Source organism: Anolis sagrei, chromosome 4 (genome assembly GCF_037176765.1).
Source record: "Anolis sagrei isolate rAnoSag1 chromosome 4, rAnoSag1.mat, whole genome shotgun sequence".
Taxonomy (NCBI): Eukaryota; Metazoa; Chordata; class Lepidosauria; order Squamata; family Dactyloidae; genus Anolis; species Anolis sagrei.
The window spans coordinates 55,688,744-55,705,564 of NC_090024.1; the positions used below are offsets into that span (position 1 = coordinate 55,688,744).

At 38.7% G+C, this 16,821-nt stretch overlaps 1 protein-coding gene across 2 annotated transcripts in view; it reads left to right on the forward strand.

Moving 5' to 3' along the window:
* The first annotated feature begins 272 nt into the window (after positions 1 to 272).
* LOC132774785 (desmocollin-2-like) overlaps positions 273 to 16,821 on the forward strand; it is a 39,014-nt gene continuing 22,465 nt past the window's right edge. For both annotated transcript variants that reach the window (XM_060775209.2, XM_060775210.2), the window contains exons 1-6: positions 273 to 625; positions 12,018 to 12,102; positions 12,750 to 12,952; positions 13,565 to 13,675; positions 15,434 to 15,589; positions 16,058 to 16,202. In XM_060775209.2, coding sequence (XP_060631192.2) covers positions 593 to 625; positions 12,018 to 12,102; positions 12,750 to 12,952; positions 13,565 to 13,675; positions 15,434 to 15,589; positions 16,058 to 16,202 — 733 coding nt within the window. In that variant the 5' untranslated portion in view covers positions 273 to 592. The remainder of the gene's footprint in view (positions 626 to 12,017; positions 12,103 to 12,749; positions 12,953 to 13,564; positions 13,676 to 15,433; positions 15,590 to 16,057; positions 16,203 to 16,821) is intronic.

The following is a 16,821-nucleotide window of genomic DNA, read 5'->3' on the forward strand; positions in this document are numbered from 1 at the left end:
GGTTGAGAACCTAAGGGGGGTATGTGGGGGGGGGGGGGGGAGTGAGTGAGGAAAGGGGCTCCTCTTGGGGCGGGGCGTTGCAGAGTTTGCCTGAAAGAGTCCTTCCTGGAAGCAGTCTTTCCCCAGAGGCTGACGCGGGTCACCTCGCCCACCTTGGCCCGTGTGAACGGGCCTCTCCCACTCCTTGTACACTCAGCGGCGAGGCAGGGCTGCGGCGGGCGTGTTAAACATGAAACAAAACGCCGCGCACCTTTCTCTCCCTCCCTCTCTCTCTCTCTCTGCCCGACTCACCGGGGAGTTTCCTGCCAAGTAAGGAGAGGAGAAGAAGCGCTCATTAAAAGTCCTGGCAGGAGGCAGCCAAGCCGGGGCCCCGCCCTTTCTACGAGGCGGAGACAGCCCGAGCCAGAGCCAGAGCTGGACTCGAGAGAAAGCAAAGACAAGGAAGAGAGGGAGGGAGGGAACAAGGACGCCTCCTCCTGTTGAGCCACTCGCGCCGCCACCTTTGCAGCCAGTCGGGAGGAGCTGCTCCTCGCCTCACCTGGTTGCCTTTCCGCCCAGGCGGCCTCTGCCTAGTGCCTTCTCGCCCTCAGAAATGGCCCCCCTCCAGCTCCTGGCCGGACTCCTGGTGAGTTGCTTTTTCGCGTTTGTGGCGGGAGGCTTTGGGGAAAAGAAGCGCCTCGAAGTGACCCCAGCAAAGAGACAACGACGCGGTCGAATTAAGGCAGCTTGACACCACTTGAACCTCCAGGGCTGAATCTCGGGTTTTGCAATCTTAGGGCCCCACCACACAGCCCTATATCCCAGAATATCAAGGCAGAAAATCCCCACAATATCTTGAGTATGGACTCAGCCAACCTGTGGCCCTTCCACACAGCCCTATATCCCAGAATATCAGGCCAGAAAATCCCACAATATCTCCTTTAACTGAGTTATCTCAGTCCACACTGAGATAATGTGAAATTTCCTGACTTAAAATTCTGGGATATAGGCCTCTGTGGAGGGGCCCCAAGTCCACACTCAGATAATGTGGGATTTCCTGCCTTAATCTGGGATATAAGACTGTGTGGAAGGGCCCTGAGGCCCCTTCCACACAGCTGAATAAAATCCCACATTATCTGCTCTGAACTGGAATTAATGGCTGTATGGACTCCAATAATCCAGTTCAAAGCAGATATTTTGGGATTTTCTGCCTTGATATTCTAGGTTATATGGCTGTGTCAAAAGGTCCTGAGACCACACTCAAATAATGAGGCCCCTTCCACACAGCTGAATAAAATCCCACATTATCTGCTTTGAACTGGATTATCTGCATCCACACTCAGGGCCCTTCTACACAGCCCTATATCCCAGAATATCAAGGCAGAAAATCCCACAATATCTGCTTTGAACTGGGTTCACAGAGTCCCCACTCGGATAATGTGGGATTTCCTGCCTTGATATTCTGGGATATATGGCTGTGTAGAAGGGCCCTGAGTCCACACTCAAATAATGTGGGATTTCCTGCCTTTATATTCTGGGATATAAGAGTGTGTGGAAGAGCCCTGAGTCCACACTCAGGGCCCTTCCACACAGCCCTATGTCCCAGAATATCAAGGCAGAAAATTCCACAATATCTGCTTTGAACTGGGTTCTCTGAGTCCACAATCAGATAATGTGGGATTTTCTGTCTTGATATTCTGGGATATAGGGCTGCGTGGAAGGGCCCTTACAAAGCCTGCCCCTTCCCTGATTCCATTTCAGTTCAAGCTGTGCCGAACTGCATTAATTCTACAGTGTAGATGCACCCAAACTGCCGGGAGAGAGGAAGACAGGCACTAGTGGTGTGTGGAGACTGGACAAATTCAGCAAAACAAAAGAGAGCGAAGGTCGTGCACTGTGGAACCCATGGCGCCTCCCTCAGCCTGTGGGCCCTTCCACACAGCCCTATATCCCAGAATATTAAGGCAGAAAATCCAACAATATCTGCTTTGAACTGGGTTATCAGAGGGCCCTTCCACGCAGCCCTATTTCCCAGAAATTCAAAGCAGAACATCCCACAATATCTGCTTTGAACTGGGTTCACAGAGGCCGCATTCAGATAATGTGGGATTTTCTACCTTGAAACTGGGATACATGGCTGTGTGGAAAGGCTCTGGGTCCTTCCAGACAGGCCCCATAACCCAGGATCTGATCCCAGGTTTTCTGCTTTAAACTGGATTATATGAGTCCACACTGCCAGATAATCTGGGATAAACAGAACATCTGTAATCAGTCCTGGGATATAGGACCTTCCACACAGCTGATTCAAACCCCACATTTTCCACTTTGAATTGGAATATATGGCAGTGTGAACTCAGATATCCCAGCGCAAAGCAGATATTGTGGGATTTTCTGCCTTGATATCCTGGGATATAGAAGGGCCCCTGGAATCATCCACACGGCAGCGGAGGGTTGCGTCCAGTTTGACCCCGCTTGAGCTGCCACTGCATGGTTTTCAGCCTTCTCTTTATATTTGAAATCTTTCCTCCTACTTTTCTTGTGGCAAAGTACAGGCAGTTTCAGAGTAACAAACATCCAACTTAACAAATGACCCCTGGTTAAAAACCAGGGTGAGACAACAGGAAATGAGAGAAATCTACCCCTAGGAAGGGAAATTCACTCCTGAAAGAGTTGTTATCATGGGAAAAAGTGTCTCCTAGGGATGTGTGATCCATAAAAAAATGGTTCAAAAGTCATTACAAAACTGGGAGGCGTTGGCATTTCAAAAGATAATGAATGTTTCTTTTTTTGTTAAAGTTTAATTTAAATAATTACCTATAAGTATATATAGTGTCCCATTTTGGTCAGTGAAATATTTCAGCATGGGACTGCAGGTTTATTCTCATGTCTGAGAATGGTGGGCAGTACAATCACATACTCCGTACAAATGTCAGGCTTAATAATAATAGTAATACTAATAATAATAATAACAACAGCAACTTTATTTTTAACCCACCTTCTCTCCTCGAAGGGACTCAGGGCAGCTTCTGCCTCACAAACTCTTAACTTGTAGGATTTCATAGCACTGAGCCATGGCAGCTAAAGTAATGTCAAACTGCATTATTTCTACAATGTAGATGTAATCCTTGACAGGGTGGCTCTTGGGAAATAATGTTTATTTTTATTTAAAAAATTACAAATATGAAGGATTTATTACATGAGCAGAAAAAACCCACCATGTTGTGTTGTTTTTCTGAACATTTTTGCTCATAGGCAAACGTTTTGATGGACTTATCCTACTCAGTGTTAAAGTATGAGTTTTATATTTACATATAATTGATATGCATAATTTCAGTGTGTTTGACTTGTTCTCTGCCATTTAATATATCTCTGTTCAGCTTGTAAGGGGAGTTCCCTATAGGTGCAGCTAGGAGAGAGAATGAATGTATATTGTAATCTGTGTCCTTTGTGGCATTGAATTCTTGCTTTGTAAACCGCCTCCAGTCACCGGAAGGCTGAGAGCGTCGGTATAGAAATATATTAAATAAAAAAAAATGCAGTTTGACACAACTTTAAATGCCATGTTTCAGTGCTATGGAATTGTGGGAGTTGTAGTTTTACCAGAACTTTAGCCTTCTTTGCCAAAGAGTGCTGGTGCCTCACCAAACTATCAATTTTAGGATTCCATACTATTGAGCCATGGTAGGTAAAGTGTTGTCAAACAACATTCATTCTAGAGTGCAGATGCTTCTCCAGATATCTTTGCATTACATAAATCTTTCAGCAATCTTTCAGCTTCCAAACAGAGTTTCTGTTCTGTGTTTTAATCTGTGTATTACCCCTGTCTGAGAAGCAGCTAAGACTAGGGAACCTTCTACACAGCTGTATAAATCCAGATTGTTTGCTTTAAAGTGGATTACATGGCAGAGTAGATTAAGGGGGTTGGACTGGATGGCCCATGAGGTCTCTTCCAACTCTTTGATTCTATGATTCTATGAAGATAATCGAGTACAAATCAGTTAATGTGGGATTTTTGCTTTGATAACCTAGATTATTTGGCAGTGTAGAAGGGGACTAAGTGTCTATTTGGATACTTACTTTAGAAAATGCAATGTTTCTTTCTTTCCTGAACACAGCAGCCCCCTTGGGTGCATCTATACCAAGCATGGGCAAACTTCGGCCCTCCTGGTGTTTGGACTTCCAACTTCCACAATACCGGCTGTTAGGAATTGTGGGAGTTGAAGTCCAAAACACCTGGTGGGTCAAAGTTAGCCCATGCCTGATCTATACTGTAATGTAGTGCAGTTTTGCTGCCGTGATGCAATGCTAGAACAAACAATATATCCCAGTGTTCCACAGCATTGCACCACGGCACTTAATGTGGTGCCAAGTTGCATTAATTCTACAGTGTAGATGTACCCTTTTTCTCATGAGAAGAATGGTAGGACACTAAACAGCGGAAATATACAAGGTATTTTTCCAGTAGGGACTTTCCTCCTTGGGCTCAGAGATTCACTTGGTTGCCTAGCTTTCGAGGAAGGGAATTGTCTGTTTACTTTGAGGTCAGATAGTGCCTTAGCTGCTGTTGTTGTCCAGACAGGGATCCACTGATAAATAGCCATTTGTCCCCTTTCCCTGGCCTGTAACAAAAAAAGAGAAGAGAAGGGATCTCCCAAGAGCTAGGAATCTCTTTGGGATCTCCCCTTCCCAGGCTAATGCTGTGAAAAGCGAGATAAAGTAGTTTCACTGTACCGAGGTGTGTTCCACCATAATTGCAATATACATAAGGAAAAACAAAGAAAAGAGAACAAAAAAGTGTGTTTGTACAGAAATGACTGTACCGGTAGTTTGATGCTAAATGGTTTATTTTATGAGCTCTTGTGGCCGTTGGTCAGCTTCCTCAGAGGCATGTTTGCAGAATCTCTAGTGCCTCTGAAGAAATGAATTGAAATCCAGAAAAGCTCAGACCAAAACAAACGAACTTAATCTCATAGGCGCTGCAGTATTCCCCCGGCGTTTCTTTCTGTTTTTATGCAGAAAGAGCCTAAGACAGCAGTCCCTTTGAATTCAGACTAATAAATTGCTAGAAATTAATATTATACCATGTTGTCTTGATGTAAAGAACTGTTTATAGGGTGTTGGATGCTATGGAATAATGGGAAAACAATATATTAAAATTGGCAATACCCCTTGGAAGAAGCTGTGTTTGCCATCTTCTGGTTCGGATCATTGATTTGTTTGTTTTCCTGATATAGACTCCATCTGCACTGTAGAATTAATACGGTTCAACACCACTTCAGTGGATGTGGGTAAATGCTATGGAATCATGAGGGTGTGGTTCTGCAGGGTCTTTCACCTTCTTTGCCAAAGAGTACTGGTGTGTCACTAAACTACAAACTGCAGGATTCCATAGACCAGAGCAATGGCAGTTAAAGTGGCATTAAACTGCATTAATTCTACTTTGTAAATGAATCTATAGTCTCTCTTTTTTTTCATGAAAATGACCTGACCTGAAATAGGTTGCATACTGCATTAGTAAGATTGTTAATTTGCATGTACATTTTCAGTATTAGTACCAGATTGTTAATTTGCATGCACATTTTCAGATTAGAGCCAGCAAGGTATTTATCTGAATTAACTGAATTTTGAAGAGGGGTAAGGCCAAGCTCTTGAGACAGAACAGCCTTTGTTCTTATTAAATTCCTCTGCTGAATTTATGCAGTCTTTTGCAATTCAAAAATAGTTGTTTATGACTCTTGTAAGTTAGTTTTTGTTATTGAGATATTTTTAACAATAGGCCTATAAGTGAATAGGCAATATGTTTAGTCCCTGACGTCATTCCTTCTATATCAAACTGCATCTATTTCTAACATGTGAAGGCAATAGCTATAAGATTGCTTATTGCTAAGACAAAAGGAAAAAAAGCTATTTTTAATACAGGGATCATACAACCCCCTTTTACGTCAGTTCCACTGGCTGTCAGTCTGCTACTGAGCACAATTCAAAGTGCTGGTTTTAGCTTATAAAGCCCTAAATGGTTCCAGCCAAGCTTACCTGTCCCAACGTATCTTTCTCTGTGAATAATTACGGAGTTTAAGATCATCTGGGGAGGCCCTGCTCTCAGCCCCACCTTCTTCACAAGTGCAGTTGGTGAAGACGAGAGACAGGGCCTTCTCAGTGCCCTTCCACTCAGCCCTATATCCCAGAATATCAAGGCAGAAAATCCCACAATATCTGCTTTGAACTGGGTTATCTGAGTCCTCAGATGTGGAATTTTCTGCCTTGATATTCTGGGATATAGGGCTGTGTGGAAGGGCCGTCAGTGGTGGCTCCTCGGCTCTGGAACTCTCTCCCCAGTGAGATTAGATCAGCGCCCTCCCTCCTGGCCTTTAGAAGGAGAACAAAGACATGATTATGGGACCAAGCTTTTGACTAGTGAGGTAACACAGTAAATAGAAGTAAACGTGCAATATGTGCAATTGACATTTGAAATGGTCTAAGAGTTTGGATCATGTGATTTTAATGTTTTTTATTAGGTGGTTTTAATTTTTATGGCTCAATGTCTAAATGTTGTTTTATCTTACAGTTAATTATCTTATTCATTTTCATGCTTAGTTATATGTTTTGGTTTTGATTTATGATTTGTTTTTTATGTATGTGAGGCATTGAATCTTGCCATTATTTATTAAAAATGGCTTTGAGACCCCTCAGGGGTGAGAAAAATATAAATACAATGTATAAGTAATTAATTAGGTAGCACTTTCTTGCATAAATAAAAACACACTAAAATACTATTAACTGTTTTTTGTGGCTTATTGTGATCAATGTGAACATTCACAATGATCATATTAATAATACTGTGAATACTATGAGGTGCTGTTTATCTCATTCCAGCAGACATCACCCAGGATAAAAAGTGTGTTGCTTCATTGAAATACTTGTTTTCAATAATTGTATTAAATACTATAATATTTTTCAATTTTTGTAGTAACCTTCAAGAAAAAAAGTGGTTATTTCCTTTTTCAACTTTTTTTGTGTATATATAAATTTGAGCTGGTTTGTTTAGTCCGGATAATACAGGCCTGTAAACACACACACACACACACACAGTTTATTTTACAGGGGAAACACCTCCTTAGTTTGTGTTCCTATATCCTCATGAAAGATAATAGGATTCCTTTTTTTAAACTGAGTCTAATAAACTGCAAAGACCCTAATAAACTGCTATATGGTTTTAATGAATTGGTACTTAGTCATCTGCAATGCTATTTTAAAATGGAGTTTACCATATCCACTTTGAAAGGTAATGAGTGTTTCCTTTTTTTTGTTCAAGTTTAATTAAAATAATTACCTATTATTATATATAGAGTCCCATTTTGGTCAGTGAAATATTTCAGCATGGAACTGCAGGTTTATTCTCATTAGTGAGAATGGTGGGCAATACAATCAGATACTCCAAATAAATGCCAGGCTTCTATTCATTCAGATTATTTTAAATGTTTTTTAGACATAATAAATCCAGGTGTTCCAAGTTGATAAGATTTCACTTCTGAGAGTAAATAATTTGATTGCTTCCTATCTTTGAAATAATAATACATCTGTTCATTGACATCCACAACGAATAACCCTTCCCACATCCAGCAAACATAAAAACTGTTAAGTTGTGAAGATGATAGTGAAATGCCAGGTTTGTGAAAAAGGCCAGATGGATTTCATTGGAGCATAACTTGAAGTATGCCCTGAAGTCAGTTTTTATTGGAGCTGTTAAAACGTAATCACTTTAAAGAACTTAAAGTATAGATGTAAAATGCTTTGACTAATTTCACAATACAAAGAACAGCATAATAGAATGTGCTGGTGGTGAAAGCAACCCATCTCAGTAAAGTTAATTTAATATTTTGAAAATGGAGTATTATTCAGTCTTTCAAGGACAAAAGGTGTTTGCAGCACACTTCTATATCACTGCTCAATGGAAATGATTTTTAGGTAAATGTCAACAGAATTACAATCATAACGATGATGAAGAAGAACACAATAATAATAACAACAATATACCTCATCTCATAGCTCAAGGTGGGTACGGCATAATTAAAGCACACAGAGAAGACACAATACCATTAAAATACTTACATTAAAATATATAGGACAAATATTAAAACACCAGTACTAATATAATGCAAAGTTAAAATTCATTATTTAAAATTGACTGGGTAGAGAGATAATGATGATGTGGCTTGGTGTATTAAGTAGAATTCTTTCTACCAGGGAACTTGTTGGTACATGTAGAGTTCCCAGCTTTGGTTTTGAAACCTGCATTAACAAACCATTAAATTCCCAAGATGATTGATTTCTTTTTTTTTTCTTTTTATAAATGTTCTGAAAGGAGATCTGCTTTTATCTATGCATACCTTGGTCCTAACTGTTTTTTGTAGTAGACCTCCTGCATCCAGTAACATATATGCATGTACTAGTAAAGTAAAGGTAAAAGTGCTGTTGAACTTGCTGACCAAAAGGTTGGCGGTTCGAATCCAGGGAGCGGGGTGAGCTCCTGCTCTTAGCCTCAGCTTCTGCCAATCTAGCAGTTAAAAAACATGCACATATGAGTAGATCGATAGGTACCACTCTGGCTGGAAGGTAATGGCGACCCATGCTGTCATGCTGGCCACAGAACCTGGAAGGTGTCTACAGACAATGCCAGCTCTTTGGCTTAGAAATGGAGATGAGCACCATCCCTCAGAGTTGGACATAGCTAAATTTATTGTCAGGGGAAACCTTTACCTTTACCTTATATTTATGTACAACAGGCATTGCTTGGCACAGTGCTGTGCATTTGTCTTTTTTGTTTCAATAATAGTTCAAGAAATGTAAGAATTGGCTCCATACATAATTATAAATAGAGGAACTCCATTGAAGTTAAGGGGACAAGCTATCCATGGCTAGAGTAAAATACATTAATCTCAGAGGGCCTGCTCTCAGCATTATATGGGGTAGGTAGAATGAGTCCAGGCCAGTGGCATTTCAATAATCCCTCTAGATTTTGCAGACCCCAATGTCTCTAGGCTGTACAGGCAACTGGAAGGAATGTTGTGAGTTGTATTCCGATGACATCATGCAGAACTATGTGCTCCCCTCCACCAACTTAAATCTGTATGTCTTATGTCCTAAAAAGATAGGGGGTATCATAATGTTAAATATCAACACATTTCAGATAAATCCAATCACCTGACATTTCTCTCTTTTTCAGAATGCAGTGCTTTTTAAAATTCATGTTTTTAGGTACAGCTCTTCTATTATAAAAAAAAAACCTCCAAACATTTTAGATTATATTAGGCCCTTCCTACCTCTGCCCAACAAATGTGCTCAACAAATAAAACATTCATTTTCATTGTTGCTGAAGTACCTTCAGAATGAAAAAGAAACCCTGTTTCTTCTGTCTGAATATAATGAAATATGCTCATAAAATCTAAAACAGGGTTTTAAAGCAACACTATCATGCACCCTATACAAGGTTTCATATTAATGCTCTGTGACTTAAAATGGTGGACTGTACCTGAAATCTTTTATTCTGAAAATTAGTTTGATTGTAATAGAGCTGTGCTGACTGCAATACTGGTTATTGCTTTCCATGAGAAGCTCTCTCCAACATATTGTACTGAATATATTGCATTGTAATACTAAAATCATTTCAATGCAGTTTAAAATTTAAGGCAATCAACAGACTTGGTTACATTTTACTATTTATATCTCTGTTCAGCCTTGCCCTTCAAGTTGTTGATTTAGACATCTGTGGTTTGAGCTCTTACAAGTTCCCAACTGAGGGCTTTTGGCTTGACTTTATGGAGAGGGGCCCTGAAAACAATGGATGTTTTACAGTTGATCTTCTATGGTGAATTTGTGTTCCTGTGCTCAGTGGAAGACAAGTACTGTAATTACTCATTAAGTAATTACAGTACGTTTATTTTAGTAACTCAGAGAAATCCTTTACTGATTAGATGAAATGTCCACTTAGAAATATGCTCAAAGTTTTCTTGTTGTTACATGTTGTCAAGTTGGCTTTGGCCTATGGTGATCCTATGAATGAAAAATCTCCGTGAGATTGTGCTCATATCTTACGAACCTAGTGCACTGGTTTACTTGAATGAGTCAATCCACCAATCAGTCTTGTCCTTCTGTCTTTGACTTGCACAAAGGTACATCATGCAATACCTTACTTTATTAGCTCCAATGACGCAGAAACAGCTGCTGTCAAAATAAGACAAGAGAGAAGTCTGGTTATGGAAGACATTGGCTTGCAGGGAGTGTCTATTAATCACCATTTTCAGGATGCTGAAGCAATTGTTACTGTACAGATCCATTCTGTATTCACTTATATATACTGTGATGATGCCTCCACAAAAGGCAGATTTGTTCATTTGATTTGACCTGGTATGTGACCTTAGGTTGATGATGTAGGATAGCTGTTTGCCTCTTCCCTTCTTGGCTTTCAGAATATCTTCTACCTAGTGCACAAGAGTGAAAAATAGAACTAGTTTTTCATCCAAAAGTGCACGACTAATTCAGTCTTGTACTCAGTAGTAATTCCAATATGTTTGGGAATGACATTCAATTAAAGCCACTGACTTTTGCAGGCAACAGCAGCCATAGTTGCCTCCCTGATCTAATCACTTATTTTGTTGGTATTTCTCCAAGAGAACATGTTGAAAGAGCATCACTAGGAAACCTGCTGGAGTGGTTGCAATGGCTGGTTTTGTGCCTTACTCAATGAAATATTCATTATTGATGAGAACAACTGTAAAAATCATGTTTGCTTTCCAGTTGCTATTGGACTGTAACTTCCAACATTCTTCACTGTTTATGCTGGCAAGAGTTGTAAGGACATGCAGTTCAACAATAAGTGAAGGTCTGCTTCATCTCCACACCTGATTTAATCAGTTTAATCTGCTGAAAGGCCACAGTATATGGAATTACTAGTGTTAGAAACTCCAAAGCTGTTTTGAGTAAAGTTCTTAATTTCTGAGTGCTGGGCATCATGTCTGGCACCCATCAAACATGGATTCTTTTTTTATAGAGCTACCTATGTGTGTCAGTTTAATTACCAAGCTGAATTCTTGCCTTTCAGACATAGGTCAGAAGCTTTCCCAATGTCTGTTTCACTTGATCACAAACTATTTGATGTTCACAGTAAGCATGGCACCACACTTGTCTGATGACATGGCTATATAGGAGCATGCTCATTATGAAATGCACCAAGATGTGCTTGATCTTCTGCTGACTCCGTGCAAGCATATCTAGTAGGACCAGGTGTTTCTAAGTTGATTGAAAAATGTTGTCATAATGTCTCCTTTGAAGTCTGGAATTGGATTTAAGAGTATCGCTCAATTGCTTCAACATGTGGTGCCTGTCAGCTTCTGAAATGAATGATCCATACTCTCCTTGTTGGAGTCCTGAATATGACAATCTGTAACAAATACTCAATTCATCTGTAGGAATAGCAGTCTTGATTACCTAAAATAGTTGGAAACAAAGTCTTACTGAGGCTAGAACATTATGTTAAAAGGAAAAATATTTTAAAAGCCTTGTGAGATAATGAATCCCCAGAATTTTTCATAATTTTGGATGAATGCAGTCTACCTATCAACATAGATGACATATGATTGTCCACACTTCTCTTCAGGCATATAAAACCATGAAGCAGATACGGGGCTCTGTCACTGCACATTAATAAACTGGGTCTGCAGTCATATTGCAATCGCATTCAACTTCATGTGATTTGTTTTCAAGAACATTTTAACTGTGTTGTTGTTAAAGTAGCAGTTGCCGGTTATAATAAATTCTGCCTGTTCCATTTTTGTAAATCAAAAATAATATTGCTCCTTAAGGTTGCATGCTAAGTATTCTCTCCATTCCAGTTTTATTCTTAGATGTGCTTATAATTAGGTTTAAATAATGCTTTTTTTGAGCTGAATAAAATGTATGTTGTTCCATCTGAAAACAGCTACATCATTACACTAGTCTTCGCATTCTTTGTTATATGTAATTATAATTATTTTTCATTCCAGGTACTAACTGTGCTTTGTGATGCTTGCAAGAAAGTGACCTTTAATGTGCCTGCAAAAATTGAAGCAATGACCTTAATTGGTAGAGGTAAGATACTTAAAATTGCTCACTGTAGCTTCTTCCTGCTATTTTTATAGTGACATTATTTATTTTATTTTCCCTTGCAAATCAGTGCCTTTTTATTTTGAAGTACACCCTATTGCAGTGAATGGGGTTAACACCTATTTAAGCCTGAAGTCTAGTGTTATAATCCTAAACACACTTAACCGGGTAAAGGATCAACTAACTATAGCAGGTTATTATTTTCTAAATAAACACACAGAAGATTATTTTATTCTAGCACTGATTCTAAAGATTCTACATATGAATAGGTTAGTGAAAACTAGCAGAATTGTCAAAATCAATTTTTTAACTTTATTACCATCCTGCTCTATTTATTTACTTGCTTTTAGATTTGTAGTTTTGTCCCATCTTCAGGACTATGGGTGGATAGATCCTATACTCATAAGTTAATTAACACTAGCTGTTAAACCTCAAAAATAAAAAGAGTAAAGCTGAATAACTGTTCTGTATAATCCAATCCTAAAATAGGCTGTATTACTGAAGAGCAGGTCTAGCATCACAAATTATGCAGAGGTTGCATTCTCATACATACAAAAACCATTAATGATACTAGAAATTCTTTGCTACGTTATTGTTGTTTCTTTATTTTCATTTTTGCAATTCTTTTCCAGTAAATCTCAGGCAGTGTCTGAGGACTCCAGACCTGATCAGTTCAAGCGATCCTGACTTCTTGATTCTAGAAGATGGTTCTGTATATACTAGAAATACTGTTTCTTTATCTTCTGAGAACAAAACCTTTACTGTACTACTTCAGGACTTGCAGGATAATCAGCAGAAGAAAATACATGTCAGTTTGGTTTCTCACCCCAAAGTGGTATGTGTTGCTTATTTCAAGACCAAATTTGTGTGTGTGTATGTGTGAGGGAGAGAGAGAGAACATTTATGTAGCATTATCTGCTAAGAAATATCATGGGTGCTGACGTTTGAAGAGTAGTTCTTGACTTTCTGTTCATATTGAAATTTATTTACATTGTAGTGAAAAACAGACCAAATACCTTTCAGTCAAGATTTTCTTCTAAACTATCTACATATATAAAATGAAACAACCCATCCTTCCAATGGGGATGTTGCTAAAAAGTTTCTATCTACAGCAGTGATTCTCAATCTGTGGGTCCCCAGGTTGTGGCCTACAACTCCCAGAAATCCCAGCCAGTTTACCAGCTGTTAGGATTTCTGGGAGTTGAAGGCCAAAACATCTGGGGACCCACATGTTGAGATCCACTTATCTACACAGATTAAAAGTAGAAAAGGGGTGCTTGACATGTGTAAAATATTTTTTTTAAAAGGAGCTTCATTTTCAGTTCTTTGTGAACCAAGTGTGTCTGTATGTGTGAGAGGGAAGAATGGGGAATGTAATCAAATAAAACAACTTGTTTCTAGAGTATATTGCTAGAATATCTTCTTTGTTTCTTTTTGTGATATCCAGAAACACAAAACCAAAGACACTGTTCTGAGGCGAAGTAAACGAAGATGGGCTCCTGTTCCTACTGTTATTATGGAAAACTCACTGGGACCTTATCCAATGCAAATTCAGCAGGTATATTTTTATAAACCAAGCAGATTAAAAAACAAAGCATTTTTTCCTATTCCGTCCTTTGAAATTATGTTCTGTGAATAAAGGAAAAGAAAGTTTTACTAAGATATTATGTTGGGAAAATAATTGTGGAAAGGCTAGTTTGGAATGGCTGTTTGGATATCACCATTAATTCTGCATCCAGGGGAAAGATCAAATTCTGAAACAGGATTCAAGTTTTCTCATGTGTTCTTTTAACCTGGAGTGCAAGCCCACAAACTGATTCACACTCATGCCTTTCTATGTGGTCAGTATAGATGGAGCCCCTGTTGACCCATTTCCTAAGTAAGAATAAGGCTAGGACAGTAAATTAGCTTGACTTACCCAGTTCTCAGGTGAGGTAAAAAGAAAGATAGTCAATTTCCTCCCTTAATTAAGAATAGTACATCTAATTATAATCCAACCCAAGTCATCATAGGTTGTCACTCGTAGCCAAATATAATTGTCTTCCAAGGGGAAAGTCTTGGCAGTGGGTCCATAAAAGACTATGAAGGCCTATTCTGGATTCACATGGTCTTTCACATAAAATATCATCACACTGCTAGATTGCATTTTCTTGTTTCGTGTTTTATAGTCAAGTAAAATGGTAGCATATCTGAAATTGCTAATTCATGTTCTGTGACCTAAGTTTATAACAATTTCTCCTAACTTTCACTTTCTTATTTATTACTGTTGTAATACAACAGAATGTGATATTCAGCTGCCTGCTCTGTTTATATAGTGTTTACAGGTCTTTATAGAAAGCCCTGAAAGATTTTTAAAATACAGGAATACAGCCATGAAGAAGCTACAAATAAATGCACCGTAAATATATAGTAAATACAAACTCTGTTACAGTCTTTAATGAAGAGTTGTCAGTGAGAATTATCTGTTTAAGGCATTCCAACAAAACATTTCCAATTTTGTCCTATATGTGGATGATGACTGTGCATGATGAAATTGCTGCCCAAGACAATAGGCATTAGATTGTGTAAACTTGGATTATAAACTCACCTTTACAAATTGAAACAGGTCTAATCTGAAATCACCAGTATTAAATATATGAGTGCTGCTTACTTGCAACAAGTATGCTTATGTTTGCAGATCAGGCCTTCCACTTTTTTGTGTGAGGTGCACAGTATCCCTTGCAGATGTGGAAAAGCCATGCATAAAAAGGTGCTATATATTTTTTGCCTGAGAAAGCACTTTTCTAAGTTAGATCTATACTGCCCAATAATCCAGTTTCAGAATGTGGATTAACTGCATGGATTTGGATTATAGGGCAATGTAGACTGATATAATCCAATTCAAGACAGTTAATCCAAATTTTGAAACTGGATTATAGGGCAGTGCAGATTCAACCTAGGACTTTATAGACCCCTCCAGCGCACCTCCTGTAGATGTTGACTATAGAACTGTGCTGGAGGACCAAGAAATGCTTAGAGAAATGTTCTCTTAAGGAATCTCCAGGTTTTCAAGCCCAACTCTATGGTCAGCTGAAACACCTTGGGATTTGTTAGAGAGAACATACTAATCACATTCACAAATAATCTGGTCCTCAGAAATACCCACAAATTCGGTGGGCTGACTGTAATATATTCACAGTGTCTCAGAAGTATATAGTATGATATATTTTAAGTGTCCTGATGTTTACAGAAATCCTGCCTTGTGCTGATGTCAGAAAATCAGATCTGTACTTCCTTCCTCAGATTGTAAAGTGACAATGGTTTTCTTTTTATATAGTTGTCTTCTGATACAGCCCAAAGATATAATATAACCTATTCTATAACTGGTCCTGGTGTTGACGAACCACCAGTAAATTACTTCTACATTGAGGCAGAAACTGGAAATCTCTTTGTTACTAGAGCAATAGACCGGGAAGAGTATCCAGAATTTAAGGTATGAATGCCAATTTTGTCATGCATCCCTATATTAAAGTTTCATATGCATTCAGTAACACTCTTAATAATGTAGAAAACACCAGGCTGAAGATACTTAATGTTAATCTGGAATATACATATGTATTAGAACAGTGGGGCTTGTCTCCTTGTGCTTGTCTTGTTAATGCTAACCACTGATTCACTTGGAGTAGTTAATGACATTTTATCTGATTGGTAAAATTGCTAATGAGGTAGGATTTTGACACTGAAAAGGAATACTTCAAAACAAGTTTACATTTATACTGATGAAACAGAAATGCATTAAGAATTTTAAAATATATGAATATCAGAAACATAAATCTACTTAGTCTGTGAACTTCTTCAGTGAAATTAAATGCTCATATTGCATTAGTAGAGAAATTTTCACAGGAAACCAAGTATCCTGGCATAGGCAGCAACATAAACCACCTTTCTTTCTTTCCTACAGATAATTTGCTCTGCTAAGGCACAAGATGGCTATACTCCGGAGATCCCACTTATACATATAATTCGAATAGAGGATGATAATGACAACCCCCCACTTTTTAACCCAAGTACTGTGGTGTTTGTTATTCCTGAAAGTAGTAGATCTGGTAAGTAGATAAATAATAGAAAACATCTGTTCAATTTGTCAAGAATATGTTTGATTGGATGCTTGATACCTGAGCTTAAGCAGTCTCAGTGGACAGAAATGTACTTTGGTCACTTCTGTCCATTGAGAGACTCCTTTCTCAGTAGATAGAAGTGACTAAAGGTCAGCTGTGTCTTTACCTATGAGAAAGAAAATGGACTCCTTACTGGGGAGACAAATGTGGCTGAGTTTCATTTGTTTCTCTCTGCAAGAGAAAGAGACCCCTTTCTCCGGGGAGAGAAAGGCAGCTGGACTTTTGTTACTTCTCTCTACAGAGGAAAGAGAATGAAACTGTATAAAACAAACTTGTGTACTCTAAAGTAATGCACTTAATTTAGTATGTAGTTTTGAGTTTTTAAAATCTCAATAGTCTTACCCCATGGGGAGGTTAGGTTAGAAACCAGTAGATATAATTGAACTACCTACATATCTCTATTTGATGTGTGAAACATGGAGAATGCCTAAATTTAGAAATATTCAGAGTTTCTTCATATACAAAGCACTTTTTGTCAACAAAGCTGGCTCCAAGGCTTTGGAAGGGCCTTGGTCATTGCTTTCAAACTCTCAAATTTCTGAATGAT